The sequence below is a fragment of the Mycetomoellerius zeteki genome, unplaced genomic scaffold (genome assembly GCF_001594055.1).
Source record: "Mycetomoellerius zeteki isolate Tzet28-1 unplaced genomic scaffold, Tzet1.0 scaffold345, whole genome shotgun sequence".
NCBI classification, from domain to species: Eukaryota; Metazoa; Arthropoda; class Insecta; order Hymenoptera; family Formicidae; genus Mycetomoellerius; species Mycetomoellerius zeteki.
Genome location: NW_017257333.1, coordinates 1,388 through 16,294, shown reverse-complemented (window position 1 = coordinate 16,294; position 14,907 = coordinate 1,388). Strand labels below are relative to the sequence as shown.

The following is a 14,907-nucleotide window of genomic DNA, read 5'->3' as shown; positions in this document are numbered from 1 at the left end:
TCTTCAATCTCAATCTTCAATGCCTAGTCTGATTCCGGCCTTAATCGTTGAAGTTCACCTTTTTTTCCCCTCGAGACTGGCCGAAATCGTCGTAAAGGCCATCACACGTACAAAAATTTTAGTCGTAATCGTAAGGCCGTAAGCAAATCGGCCAATCACAATCGAGCGTTTTAAAACGCGAGATCGTAATTTTGATTGTAATTGGTAGATTTGCTTGCGATCTTATGATTACGACTAAAATTTTTGTACGTGTGATGGCCTTAAGGCTGCGATCCACTTGACGCTACAAACGCTTCGAAGCATTCTTTGATTAGTCAATTCGTAAAATTCTTTGTTCTGATTGGTCGCTCAAACGCTTCAAAGCGTTTGTAGCGTCAAGTGGATCGCAGCCTATAGGTCTGTTCGCGTTGCTTACACTTTTGGCACTCGACATCTTCGTTTTCTCTCTTTTGAAGGCTAAATATATATCTATCTCATTTTAAGTGCAAAAATATTTGGCGATTTCATGCAACGCGAACAGACCTTATATCGACAGTCTACTATGGCTGCGTTCAGCAGAACGTTTGTTTTGCAACTGTTGGAAGTTTCCTTCGCGCTGATTGGATCATACTTTTAGATCTAGAAGAATGGTCCTATCTCAACAGACAATGGGTGCGTTCAGCAGAACGTTTGTTTTGCAACTGTTGGAAGTTTCCTTCGCGCTGATTGGATCATACTTTTAGATCTAGAAGAATGGTCCTATCTCAGCAGACAATCATAAAACGGTTGCAAAACTGTTGAGTCTGCTGAACGCAGCTTATGTGGCGAACTGCGCATACGCTATGGTGAATGGTCACATGTGGCATCAGGGAGGAGTAGTGAAGCCCCCTCCACTCTCGAAACTAGTCGATCTCTGGATCTTCGCCTATCTTCGGAAACTCTGGACAAAGTCATGGAGTCACGTGGAAGGCGTGGATGCCATTTTGTCATTTTATTCTAATCAAAGAAGTTATTGAGTAATTTTGAATAACTCAAAAATGGTTCTGGAAAATTTGAACGAGAGCAACGAAGACAACCATACAATGGATTGTGACGCAGATGAGTCGACACAAATTCAAAAGAAAATTATCGAGAAAAAAGGTAAAAAGATTAAAAGAGGAATAATCTATCTGTCCACAATTCCGAAATACATGAACGTCACGATGATCCAAGAGATGTTTTCTGCTTATGGGAAAATAGGCAGAGTATATCTGCAGCTAGTCGACAATGGTTAGTCTTAGATTTTTATTCTATCATTTATCGTGAATTATAGTCTAATTTAACCTCAAATTTAATTGTAATCTTTACGGTTATATAAAATGGTTTAAAAAAATTCTTTTGTTGTACTATATGGGCTGCGTTCCGAAATTTCTGGTTGTCATTGCGTCATTTTGGATGCCTTTCATTTAAATTAAAGTCTGTTTTCTGTGGCTAAAACTAGTGTACACTTTTTAAAATGAGATAGGTATATGTGTTTGATATTGAAAATGAGAAAGAGAGTTCTAGAACAGTCAATCTAGTACAGAAACAAAAAACAATCTAATACAGAAACAAACAACAGACTATAGGCCTGTTCTTTTTGGTTGAACTTTTGCACCAATTCATCTTCTTTTTTCCTGAAGAGAAAAGGAAGAAAGATGAACTGGTGCAAAAATTCAGCTAAAAAGAACAGGCCTTATTAGTGACACAAGCGATACAAATGTTGCCTTATCTTTCTTTGCATTCCATGAGTAAAACAACGATTTTTATGTCGATTTGTATCACTAAAGGCGATCTTTGGCGTGATTCAAATATAGTAATCGCACTGTACCGTGGCTAGGGCTATCTTCGTCTTCTGATCCCTGAAGACGAAGATAGCCCTAGCCACGGTACAGTGCGGTTGCTATACCTGAATCACCTCAAAAATCGCTTTAAATAGAATGCATTCTTTATCTTTGTGTAACATTTGGTGATAATGAAATAAAATTCTCTGAATTCCTGAAAATACTCATTAGTAAATACAACTTTGCTCCAAAAACTATATTTGTGCATAATGGCTATGATTACACCATGCGCTTAGTCTGGGACCTAAACAATGAACGTCCTTGTTTAACCTATAGGTTAAACAAAGACATTTATCACAACAATTGAGCGATTAAAATACCTGCCTTTTATGTTTTATATAAGCAAAAGATTGTTTAAAAAAATATGTTAAAATTATTTTATAATAAATTGTTTATTTTAAATTGGTTATTAAATATAACAGCATTTAATTTCAAGTATTGTAAGTATTTAAACATTTGTAGAGACACAATCAGTGAAACATAAAAAGAAAACCAAGAAAATAATCAAGTATTTTACTGAAGGTTGGGTAGAATTTGAAAGTAAAAAAGTAGCAAAATTTGTAGCAGAGACATTAAACAATACCAAAGTATCTACGAGAAAGAAAAGCAAATTCTACGATATTATGTGGAATATAAAGTATTTGCCTAGGTAAAATAATTATTTTATTTTATTTATTTATTATTTTTATTTATTACTCATTTAATTAATATTGTTTACATTTTACTTCTTAATTACAGATTTAAATGGGTTCATTTGAGTGAACGATTAGCATATGAACGTGCAGTCCATAAGCAAAGACTTCTAACAGAAATAGCACAAGCTAAGAGAGAAATTAATTTCTTCTCGTATAATGTAGACAGAAGTAAAAAGCTGCGTAGAAAACATGAACAAGGGGAGAAGACAACATTTGAATTGCCTGAAGTTAAGCAAAGGGATACTGATAATGAAATAAGAAACAGAAAAGCAAATACGCAAGTAGAAGACAGAACAGAGTTCCTTAAATCAATATTTGGATAAAATTTGTTAAAATGTAATTATATTATTGTATTTATAGTGATTAAGGATATGCAAAATAATGCAGTATTAGTGTAAAATATTTTGTATAATTAAACTTAATGTTTCGTATATTAAATATTAAAATTTAAAAATTCAAAATTAAAATATCCTAGGCTCAAAGGAATAAAAGTTCAAATTAATACAAAAGGGGCAAATAAGCCTCACAAAGATGTCAGTTGGTAAAACAAAATGATATTTGAGATTTAATATATATAAATATAATGATATATACGTTTCAACTTTCTAACCAACATTTAGAAGGTCGAAACGTATGTATCATTATGTTTATATATATAAGATTTCATGTGAGCGTGACATAGCAGCAGACAGCGCACTAGTATATTATGCCTAAAGTTTCGGGTTTGATCCTGGTAGGAACCAAAGTATTTATACTTGTGTCTCCTCTCGGAAGACCAACAACCTCCCGAGAGTTTCCTTGCCCATAGAAACATCTCTCGAAAATCCGCCATTCGGAACTGGCATTAAAATTGTAGGTCTCATGCTTGTGGCAATTGAATAGTCAAACCTTTTTGTTTTAATTTGAATTTTTATTAAATATTAAATTGTATGAGAATAATTGTATTCGTTACACACGTGTATGTAAATCATTTATTAATTAGTTTTATTTTAAGTCGGATACTATTAAAAAAAACTTTACAAATAGTAAAATATTATGTGAATGTGAAAAGTAATACCAATATGCTGCATTAAAAGAAAATAGCATGAATTATGATTTGTAAAGAACATAATTTATTATCTGTCATGCAAAAAATATTTTATTTACTGGTTACATATGAATTAATGTTATTACAGAAAACTGTGTAAAAGCTAAGAAAGTTATGGAAATAACATTCAGTAAACAAAAAATGCTCACAAAAGAGATAGGCGTAGTTCACCACTGATGAAGAATTCAAGACATCATCACAAGAAATTTTATTAGATGAATCGGTTGTTGTACTAAGCTAACAGCGTTGTCCACAGCGTTGATGTTATCTACAACAAATATGAACGTGATTGAAATAGGAGGTAATTTTTATTTTATTTTTTATATCTCATTTATTGTTTAATTAAAATTCCGTATAAAAAAGATATTACAAAATAATAAGTGATAGCACTGAGTTTGCTATCAGAAACATTGTAATAGAGGTTAAAAACGAAAATTTTGTAAAAGCTACATATAACAAACCAAATGAAATATTATGCAACTTTTAATAGTATAAGAAGAGAGAGAGCAAGTCGAGTTGTAATTTTATTTTTATTAACTTTGCGTATGAATCTTTCAAATTATGCTGGTATAAATGACCCATGGTTTACATAACGTTAATGAAAAACAGCATTTCACATGTAGGGTTAAAGTTAATTCAATAATAAAAAAAATTATTTTTTATATTTTTAAATAAATTGTAATAATATAATTGAAAGAGAGAAAAACATTAAAAAGGAAAACTAATTATTAAAAAATTATGTTAAAACTAAAGAATAAGGAAGGAAAAAATATTGGTACATTAGTTGCAAAACATAGATTGTAACATAAAAAGACTGCTATCATGGAAGTAAATTATTTACATACTATTAATAATCTGGAGTTAAAAAAATTTTTGACAATTATCTGAATTCATACAGAATGTAATTGATATATTTAAACACGCTATATTTAAAACGATACATAAACATATATGTATATCTCGTTTTAAATAATATATTTTGTTTTTTACTTTTTTTGCTCATAACAATTTAATTCATTTCAATGTTGGTAATTCAAGTTTTTAAAACGAGTTTAATATTATCTTTGACTCGCTAATAGATCACTTTTTTCTTTTTCTTTAATGTCTAATTCCAAGTTCCATTTGGTAGATATATTTTAAGCAATTTAATTTGCTGCCCGTATGATGTATTCGTGTAGCAATATATAACATAACATATTTATCTTCACTATTCTTTTATATATCTCGGATTTGTCTCCATGATATATTTCATAATGAATATAATTATAATAAGTTTGGCTTTTGGGAATTAGCGCTGTATTATGTGCGCGATAAAGGACCCCGCACCTATAACCCCTAATCCCTAATCCTATATGAAATTGGATCTCGGTGAAATGAAATGGTTTTCTCATATGTTACAGCTTATGACTTGCTAAACAAAACATATAAGTTTTAGCACAAAAAATGAACAGTTTTTGTGTTTGATTCACCTAAAATTACTATCTCATCATAAATTACTCAATAATTTCTAAACGGCTGACCTAAAATGGATAAAATTATAGTGTTTTGAAAAGATCTCATCAACAAGGACTATAAGAAAATGAAAAAAAAGTGGGGGTCTTACTTAAAAAATCCGTGTTGACCTTGTCATGATCTTGGCGATGCCACTCAAAGTCAAACTGATGAAGCAAGTGGCTAAGTCTTTTTAAACTCTACAACTTTTATCTGAAACATTTTTTTATAAAATTTATAGTTTTCGAGATATTTTGCCGTCTTGGAACATTTTATGTTCCTTATATGATTATATATGTTTATAATGGATTGGTGATGCTGGGTTTCACTTAGATTAAAAAATGATAAGAGCACCCGAAAGCACGTCTGCTGTAAGAGCTTTATTTGCCATCTTGTCTTCTTGATCGTCGCGCTCGCCGATTTCGTGTTAAACTCAAAGATGGTGCCGCAAGTAGTTATAAAGAAATGAACAATATATAATGCCCACATATAATTATATCCCACATATAATTACATACTATCATATATAATGTCCAAGATATGTACACATGTATAAAATGATACTTTGTTACAGAATATGTAGTGTAATTCCCTACTCTTAGCGTAATCCATGACCAACGACATGGACGTGGTAGGGGTCTGGTCTCGTGTGCGTGCGTACGTGCGTATGTGTGACCACACACAGGTCATAAGCTGTAACATATGAGAAAACCATTTTCACCGGGATCCGATTTCATATAGGATTAGTGCGGGGTTCTTTCAATGTTAAATTATATCTCTCATATTTAATTAAAAATTCGTATACATGTTTCGGTTAACTTTTTAATTATCTTCAGTACATACAATTGATTCCGTGATGAGTAAAAAGGTGTATTAGACGACAGTACATTTCATAATGGTTTTTTATCAGATGGTTACCGTCATAATACAAAATGTGAAAGAGTCCATTAATGTTACCTTGTCTTCTGCATAGAGAATCTGTAAACCTTCTTCGGTTTCTTTTATTGGTTTCTCCATCGCAGAAGTATCTAGATAAGGGGTGTGTATCCGTACTCTAACTCCCAATAGATTATCATTCTCTAAAGTTTGTGGATTTTCCACCTCCCCATCTTTATTAAACCAGTGATTATTTTGCATATTTTGAAAATGAAATGCTTACAAGGATCCGGTCCCAATCATGATTTAAATAGGTGGGTATGATTTAAAGTAATCTTAATAAGTAAAGAGCATTTAAGATCACGCAAGATCTTTGTTACAATAAATTTATTAATTCTGTTATATATAAAATTCCTACAAATTATCTATAGACGTTTCGACCTCTATCAGGTCATCAGTATCTCGTAGATAAAACAAACATAATTACACAACTATACGATGAACAATCATTATTAAGTTCGTTAAAATTTTTTTCCAATCAAACCCCTGTAGGTATGTTGACTTGTATGTAAAAGCATATTATCGCTCTTATCAAATTTTGTAGTCACGATTTGTTGATTTGTAACTATTTAATTCTCTCCAACAGAAATAATTATTCTTCCATTTATTTCGTTATTAGTTTCTTGTTTATCAATTTCTATTATTAATTTCTTGTTTATCATAGTGCCAAATACGAGAAATCGTAATTTCTATTACATAGATATACATAGTTTATTACACTATATACTCGTTATTATAGAGATTTCGAAAATTTACATTATTCCTGTGCTGCACGATGATCGTCCGAAATTCTTAATCTTCTTTATTTTTAAAGGCTCTGGATTGTACACGGGGAAGATCACTCCACGTATTGATTCAAAACTTTATTTATAGTTTATTTATAGTTTTTATACATAAAAAAGAGGACTCGGCCTCGTAATGTCTAAGGTCTCGACCTTATAATGATCGTGAAGAACTCGGTCCACGCTATGAGAACTCGGTCTCGATTTTACAATGTTCGCACAGAACTCGGTTCGCACAAAATGAGCAATCGGTCTCGCACGATGAGAGATTCGGTTTTCCAACGTCCTTACTCGCACGATGCGTACTAAATTCTGCTAGAGCTCTTCGAACCGAGCTCTTTATATAGGAAAAATCGTCGGTACTTGCGTACCAATCACAGCCGCCGTCGCATGCGGAGTGAACAAATAGTTTTTTATACGTATCGGCGGACAGAGAGGCGCCGATCGCGACGCCGGTCCGTCGCCTCAACGTCTTCGCTCGGCGAAGTTATATATGTGTATGCTATTGTGTAGTGGGCCCACCGAATACACGTAACAGGCTCTTCAAAGTGTCAAGTTAATGAAGTCAACTTGTAATAAAAATAAAGGAAGCAAGACACATCTTACTAAGAACATCTCAAAAATTGTAAAGAGTAGGGGAGATAAGAATAGGAGTTTAAAGTTGGTGTTGCGCAGGAGAACGACTCATTAAAATAGGAAGATAAATTTCCGGCAGTCTCTCTGTTACTCTGTTTATTCCACATTTCTATTTTTTAATGTGAATCATTCTGGATATTGCCCTCTTATAAAAAGATGATTCATTATTCAAAATTGACACATCCTCCCACAAAAATTCATATTTGTTTCCTAGATGGTGAAACGAATTAAACTGTGAAATCTTCAATAAATTTTATTGTGGTATTTGATAATATACGTTGGGTATTTTATTAATTTAGATATATCACTTTTACATTCGGATTAGGTTAGTGTACAACAGCTTTAATGTACTGAGTGCGCACCAGTTCTGCCAGTGAAAAACGCTATTATACGCAACCTTGCTTTTATTTAATTTTCATAACGAACGATCAAAAAATTAAGTACACGTCCTTACGAACAAAGGAAATCGGACTTCCTGTATCTATTAATCCCAACAGCGAACATCCTTTATAATTTAAACCCGTTATTTTTATTGGACGATTATTAATTTGAATTCGCTTATCGCATTTAATCCATATTTTTTTATATTACTCTAAATTTTTCTAATATATTTTTTAAAAAAGATATTGTAAAATATGTTACTGGATCTTTATTTGTGTTTTGATTTTTATTCATTTTCTCTTTATGATTCTTATATGTGAGACACCTGATACGATTGTTAATGGTTACGAAAATAAGTTTTAATGGATATTCATTCTTTCATAAGATATCAGCCAGAGAAATAGGAAAACGAATAAGAAATTGCTAAGCTAATGGATTAAAACGTTTTCTCAAGAATTACCTTCTTTTTGATATATTTCGAAAGAGACTGTTTTGTAGGTTTCAGTACAATACAAACGAGAATGCACTTGCACTGTCTTTTCGTTTATTTTATTATATAATTGTACATAAGTAAAGTCTTGTTCACGCGCACATGAAAATTACGTTTGTATGTCACGGTGTATTACACTGTTTATCGTTTGTAGTCCGTTAAATGCCCTATAATATGATGAATAACGTTGCTTACACGATATCTTGACCACAAGGTTCGTTTAGTTCTATTCTAATTCGACAACGCCTGGGGGCTGTTGCCCTAAGTCGAACTATAACGGGACGTTTAAGGGGCTAATGCCCAATTTCTTTTGCACGGATGCGCGATCACGCTTAGAGGTTGTGCCTTGAGTCGCGTACGATTCGGACACTCCCGAACGCCTTTAGGTTTTCCTTTATTCGCGATAACCATGAAATCCGACGTGTCTTCTAGAGATCTCTGTACGCAACTGGCTCTCCTACTTATTTTTCTGCCCGGCTCCCAACGCACGCGACCCCCGAATAGCCTCGGTCAGCCTTCTGATTGGCCGTCGATGGTTTAGAGAGACCGTCGATCGCCGACGAAGACAAAGCGATAAGCGTGGCATTTTCCGCCAGGATCGCCGGCGCCGACGATCCTTTGTATTGCCGCGCTCATGGCCTTCACACACGAATCGACGGAAGACGTAAAACGTAAATCGTAACCGTAGTACGTGAGCGCCATCACACACGACTGCCTTAAGCTGTAAGCTTCGACCAATCATCATCAAAGCAATTGCGCGAAAATATATTTCAAAATATCAAGCACTGGTATCAAGTACTGTTTGCTACATCTTTGCTTTTATATTGTATTTTTGTTCTATTGTGAAAAGTAAGTATATGTTAATAATAATATATTTACAATATCATATGTTTTGATATTTCATAATTCGCAAAGTAAACTAGTATATATTTATATCTTATTATTACAAAATCGTTAAAGCAATGAATGTCATTTATAACCTCAAAACTTAAATTTATTTATTATTTTTAAGTTTATATACTAGTTTATTCATTTTTAATTCAATTTTTTTGAACATAAAAGCCGCTTTGAATGAGAAAATTCAATGCCAATTTTAATGCAGGATAATCAATAAAGAAAACACCTTTCCTCAATTATGGATGATGGAGAGGAAATGTTGGGACTTTTGGTTCTGGGTGCTGGTTTTCTATTGCTGCGTCGCAGAGAAAAATCAAAAAAGTGGGCTAACAGAAGGTGGTGGATCCGTCCCATCAACTGTCAACGTAACAATCAAGGAGATTATATGAATTTGCTGCAAGAAATGAAATTAGATTCGGTGATGTTTTTTCGTTATACCCGAATGACATTACCACTTTTTAACAATTTGCTCGAAAGGATAAGAGCACATTTGATAAAAAGAAATTGGAGAGCTTTGGAACCGGAGTAGAGGCTCGCTATTACTCTCAGGTACACGATATTTTTTTTGTAAGTAAATAAAATACTGTGTACGTAGGGCTACGTTAACTGTTCTTACTTTAACACGAAATAGTTGACGTACTTCTACTTCTTGTTAATTGCGGCATAGTTTCTACTGTTGATTGTTGTGCTCATTGAATAATCTAACTTTTCAATATTACTACCGTACAGATATCTTGCAACTGGAGATTTGCCACTGTCTATTGCGTTAGCTTACCGTGTTGGTGAATCAACAGTTTATAAGGTAGTGAAAGAAACTTGCGATACGTTAATAAACGTACTGGCACCTTTATATTTGCGGACCCCAACCAGAGAAGAGTGGAAAAAAATTTGCAGTGGCTTTTGGAGTAACTGGAACTTCCCAAATTGTGTAGGGGCCGTAGATGGCAAACATGTGCAAATTGACGCACCGCCCAATTCTGGAAGCTTGTATTATAATTACAAGAAAACTTTCAGCATTGTGCTGATGGCAGCCTGCGACTATGAATACAAGTTTACACTTGTAGACGTTGGAGCTTACGGAAGCAACAACGACGCTGGTGTTTTTTCCCGATCCAATTTTGGACAAGCTCTGCTTGATGGAGAACTCGATTTGCCAGAAGGTAGAACAAGGTTACCTGGAAGTAATTCAGAGACACATTGTTTTTTTGTCGGTGATGAAGCATTTCAGTTGACAAAGAACATGATGAGACCATATTCTGGTAGAAATTTACCCGAGGACCAAGCAATTTTTAACTACCGACTCTCGCGGGCCAGAAGGACAATTGAAAATACTTTTGGAATTCTCGCAGCACGCTGGAGAATTTTTACTCACCCAATCTCGTTGCATCCTGATAGTGCGGACAAAATTATTATGGCTTGTTTGTGTCTCCATAACTTTCTTATGACAGAAAACAACCGATTGCAAGCAAGAGAGAGGACATACTGTCCGAGTCATTACATAGATACGGAATTGGACAATGGTGATGTTATTCTTGGAGAATGGCGAAAGGAGAATGCTACGGGAATTCAAAATCTTAGATCATCAAGCGCGCATCGAGCAAGAACCGAAGCATACAGTCAAAGAGATATATTAAAAGACTATTGTTTGACTCCTGAAGGTGAAGTAACATGGCAGTACGCATACGTGCGCAGAGGTTTCAATGGAGAAGATCCTTCTGAAAATTAATTTAACATATTAACGTGAATTCAAAAGATTAACATGACTTTTCTCATAAAATTAAATAAATTTTATAACAATAGGTTAGGAATTATAAGTAATTTGTGTAAAATACTGTATTTATTGTTTTAAAATACATTTCTTTCTTATAAACAGGCATTGTAAGGCTCATATAAAATTTGTAAGATTCTTTGCTTTCTACTTCTTTTTTCAGAATCTGGTAAGGCTCCCAACTCTGCAACTATTAATGAAGCAAATGAATTATCAGCAGTGCTTGCAGGTCCTGAATTATTTGGAGCCATGTAACGTTGCTGCATAATCTGAGTCAAATTGAAAAAAGATTCTTCCAATCCTTGGTTGCTCAAATCCTTGGTTTTCTTCTTCTTTGGCGTACATTCTTGCGAAGGTGGTGTAGGTGTTGATCGTGATCCATTTTGTAGAAGTGCTGGAGAAGGTGTTGATCGCGATACAGTTTGTAGAGGTGCTGGAGAAGGTGTTGATCGTGATCCACTTTGTAAAGGTGCTGGAGAAGGTGCTGATCGTGATCCACTTTGTAAAGGTGCTGGAGACAGTGTTGATCGTGATCCACTTTGTAGAGGTGCTAGAGAAGGTGCTGATCGTGATCCACTTTGTAAAGGTGCTGGAGACAGTGTTGATCGTGATCCACTTTGTAGAGGTGCTGGAGAAGGTGTTAAACGTGATTCACTTTGTAGAGGTGCTGGAGAAAGTGTTGATCGTGCCATCGAATGATTGAAACAGGAATCTTCCCATTCAGAAAAAGACTTTTGCATGATTTGCACAGTAGGCAAAGACGATCGAGTAGCTGCGAAAATGAAGGAATCAGTCCATATGTCATTACATTTGGAGTTGTAAAAGAAACGTTACCTGCATTAGATGAAGTGGTCGATATTGATGATAGCTCGCTATTTTCATTTAAAACATATATGGGCGACTCCGATTCAAAGATTGAATTCCTTTCGATATCAAATGCCAACTTGGGACACTTCGATGACTTCGACACATTAGTATACGACCTGAAAAGAACCATTTGACGTTAAGGCCCGAAGTTATACTGGTGGGAAATTGAAATTTTTATTTAATTACACTTGTAATTAATACTAGGCACCATTAATCAATACCAATGTTATTCCTAATTAGAGACATAATATTAATGAGCTTTAGAGTTCCCCAGTAAGACCTAAACTAAAAATTTTACAGCGACAAAATTTTTTATTTTTTTTTTTTATGAGATGCAGGCAAGCGGTAAGCTTAACATTTTTATTTAGTTATACGTTGAATAAGTATTAAGCACCTGTCGTAAATGTCAGACTTATATTTGCTATATAAGTAATATTTATGAAATTTAGAAACCCCCAAAGGGTGTGGAACTTAAAATTTTGCAACGATATAAGTGCGAGTGGGTTTTCGGGGGTGCTGGCTACGTTCAAACTTGAAATTTCTATTTATGTACGCTTTTAATGAATTGTAGGTAGCATTAGTGAATGTGAATTTTAGAATGTTATATAAAAAACATATTAATGAATTTTCGAGACCTCCAATAAGACTCGAACTAAAAATTGTGCAACGATATAAGTATTAATGCGCTTCAGGGGCTACTAGCGATTCACAAGCCTGAAATTTTTATTTAATTACATTTCTCATGAATTTCAGGAATTGTTGGTTAATAGTCAACTTATATTTTTTATGTAAATAATACTAATGAATTTTAGAGACCCCTTGTACTGGGCAGCATTAGTGAATATGTTGCGTATTAGCATACGCTTGTAAACGGAATACGTTGATCGGGGGGAGGGGTAACAACGTTCGTCAAAGGCAAAAAAAAATAGTTTATATTTTCATATACTTATAATTAATCATTAAATGTAATAATATAACTGTAATTGAATATGTGAATGAATTGTGGAAATAAGAAAAGGAAACCACAGATATTTCCATTAAAGAAAATGTATAAACTAATGAAGATGACGTGATTGTTCTCTTACTGAACCAAGCGCAAGTAATATGTAATATGTAAGTAATATGTGTTGTCCAATCAACTCGCATTCAAAGACAGATCTCGCCGATAACAACGAGGTTGTAAGCATAGAGGCGACTCACCTCTCAGATTATACATTCGTACATTAACTTCTCAATACATTCAACGTCGTGACACATTCCATGAGAAATCCTGTTACTAGAATCACAGGCACATTGTTTCGGTGAGAGAGATTAACTCGAATTAGTTATTATGAAAACTAAATGCAACGGTTCGCAACACAAGGCCAGTTCGCTATACTTAACCTTTACTAGTGTCACTAAACGACACTTTGAGATCGTCACAGAATGTATCACCTTCGCACATATATATACACATATATATAGGTCATTAGAGTGAGCACACTACAAAATGCATCGTAGTAATCAAATATCTCAAACATGAGCAGCAATATCTTACAGAGAGTATAGGTATAGCAAGGAATACTTATCCCAAGAGAAGAACGCTTGCTGGATAACTGTGTGTGTATACGCTTCCATCCAGCACAATGGTTTCGTCTAAATTGCCGATATCTGGCAGCAAGGAATGCGTATAGGTTTTTGAGCTCAGTCTTTAACCCACTCGCTGGGTTCTGCAACGTTCTATCTCCACCCACTCGTTGGGTTCCGCAACGTTCTATCTCCACCCACTCGTTGGGTTCCGCAACGTTCTATCTCCACCCACTCGTTGGGTTCCGCAACGTTCTATCTCCACCCACTCGTTGGGTTTAGCAACTTTTTGGATTTACCCACTCGCTGGGTTTAGCAACTTTCTGGATTTACCCACTCGCTGGGTTTAGCAACTTTCTGGATTTACCCACTCGCTGGGTTTAGCAACTTTCTGGATTTACCCACTCGCTGGGTTTCGCAAGACGATATTACGCAATACTCGCGTATTGCGCAATACTTACGCAACGCACACGTCCGAAGTCTTCGAGACGCAACAATGTAATGACAATGGCGGCTCAGGGAACATTTCCGGGAAGAAGTCCTGCAGCGCCATGAACAAGGCGTGCAGCGCCATGAATAGGAAGTGCAGCGCCACGCAGTAGGTGCAGCGCCACGCATAGGGCGTGCAGCGCCAAAGTAGGTGCAGCGCCACGAATAGTGCGTGTAGCGCCACGCATAGGGCGTGCAGCGCCAAAGCTGAGCGGGAGCACGTATGAATGCCCCCCTCCGAGTTGCCCCCACGCGCGAACTTTGAAGTAAGCAATTGCAGGCATCACTCGCAACAGAATATGAATTTTATAATTTTTTATAAAAATAATATTAATGAATTTTCAATTAATTTACTGTTCATTACACTCTTCATGAATTTTATGTATTTTTTTGGTGAATATAGAGAACATAATTTTTATGTAAATAATATTACTGAATTTCAGAGACCCATCGTAAGTCTCCAACGTAAAACTTTTCAACGACATACAAAATTCATTAAAATTTGTACGTAAATAAATTTTAAGTATGAGATTAGCTAGCGTCCCCAAAAATTCATTAAAATTTGTACGTAAGTAAGTGTTATGTATGAAATTAGTTACCGATAGCTAAATTCATAGAAATTTGCCCGTAAATAAATTTAAAATTGAGATTAGCTCCCGTACCCCAAAATTCGTTACGATATGTAAGTAAATAACTATTAAGTGTGAAATTAGTTACCGGTAGCTATAAATTAATTAAAATTTGCCCGTAAATACATTTGAAATTTAGATTTGCTCGCATACCCCAAAATTCCTTAAAATATTTACGTAAATAACTGTTAAGCGTGAAATTAGTTACCGGTTGCCAAAATCATTAAAATTTGCCCGTGAAGAAATTTTAAGATTGAGATTAGGTTGCGTCCCCCGAAATATATTAAAAGTTGTACGTAAATAAATTTTAAGTTCGAGATTAGCTTGCGTTCCCAAAAGTTCATTAAATAAG

General features: G+C 34.7%; 3 protein-coding genes across 5 annotated transcripts; 2 read left to right on the top strand and 1 right to left on the bottom strand.

Moving 5' to 3' along the window:
• Positions 1 to 853: 853 nt before the first annotated feature.
• Positions 854 to 9,513, top strand: LOC108725430 (activator of basal transcription 1). Of its 3 annotated transcripts, XR_001936751.1 has the most exons (6): positions 854 to 1,248; positions 2,304 to 2,490; positions 2,580 to 2,872; positions 3,712 to 3,924; positions 8,772 to 9,062; positions 9,442 to 9,513. XR_001936751.1 is itself a non-coding variant. In XM_018452454.1 (4 exons), exons 1-3 carry the CDS (start codon positions 1,017 to 1,019, stop codon positions 2,857 to 2,859), a joined length of 699 nt encoding a protein of 232 aa, XP_018307956.1. In that variant the 5' UTR covers positions 854 to 1,016; the 3' UTR covers positions 2,860 to 2,872; positions 3,712 to 4,111. The 3 variants fall into 3 exon arrangements, 1 of the variants encoding a protein (XP_018307956.1); XR_001936750.1 differs by lacking the exon at positions 9,442 to 9,513 and having other exon boundaries at positions 8,772 to 9,116; XM_018452454.1 differs by lacking the exons at positions 8,772 to 9,062; positions 9,442 to 9,513 and having other exon boundaries at positions 3,712 to 4,111.
• LOC108725379 (uncharacterized) lies at positions 9,475 to 11,018 on the top strand. Its single transcript, XM_018452380.1, has 2 exons — positions 9,475 to 9,761; positions 9,966 to 11,018. Exons 1-2 carry the CDS (start codon positions 9,475 to 9,477, stop codon positions 10,960 to 10,962), a joined length of 1,284 nt encoding a protein of 427 aa, XP_018307882.1. The 3' UTR covers positions 10,963 to 11,018.
• Positions 11,019 to 11,099: 81 nt separating this feature from the next.
• On the bottom strand, positions 11,100 to 13,919 carry LOC108725378 (flocculation protein FLO11-like). The gene is made up of 2 exons (XM_018452379.1): positions 11,839 to 13,919; positions 11,100 to 11,776 (listed from the first exon to the last, which is right to left on the bottom strand). Exons 1-2 carry the CDS (start codon positions 11,999 to 12,001, stop codon positions 11,100 to 11,102), a joined length of 840 nt encoding a protein of 279 aa, XP_018307881.1. The 5' UTR covers positions 12,002 to 13,919.
• Positions 13,920 to 14,907: the final 988 nt, after the last annotated feature.

Excerpts from the sequence above, each read along its gene's own strand:
- LOC108725430 (XM_018452454.1), top strand. The coding sequence starts at position 1,017 with ATGGTTCTGGAAAATTTGAACGAGAGCAACGAAGACAACCATACAATG. Across the intron at positions 1,249-2,303 it reads TCTGCAGCTAGTCGACAATG|AGACACAATCAGTGAAACAT; the intron begins GTTAGTCTTAGA and ends AAACATTTGTAG. Across the intron at positions 2,491-2,579 it reads AATATAAAGTATTTGCCTAG|ATTTAAATGGGTTCATTTGA; the intron begins GTAAAATAATTA and ends TCTTAATTACAG.
- LOC108725379 (XM_018452380.1), top strand. The coding sequence starts at position 9,475 with ATGGATGATGGAGAGGAAATGTTGGGACTTTTGGTTCTGGGTGCTGGT. Across the intron at positions 9,762-9,965 it reads TGGAGAGCTTTGGAACCGGA|ATATCTTGCAACTGGAGATT; the intron begins GTAGAGGCTCGC and ends ACTACCGTACAG.
- LOC108725378 (XM_018452379.1), bottom strand. The coding sequence starts at position 12,001 with ATGGTTCTTTTCAGGTCGTATACTAATGTGTCGAAGTCATCGAAGTGT. Across the intron at positions 11,777-11,838 it reads GACCACTTCATCTAATGCAG|CTACTCGATCGTCTTTGCCT; the intron begins GTAACGTTTCTT and ends TCATTTTCGCAG.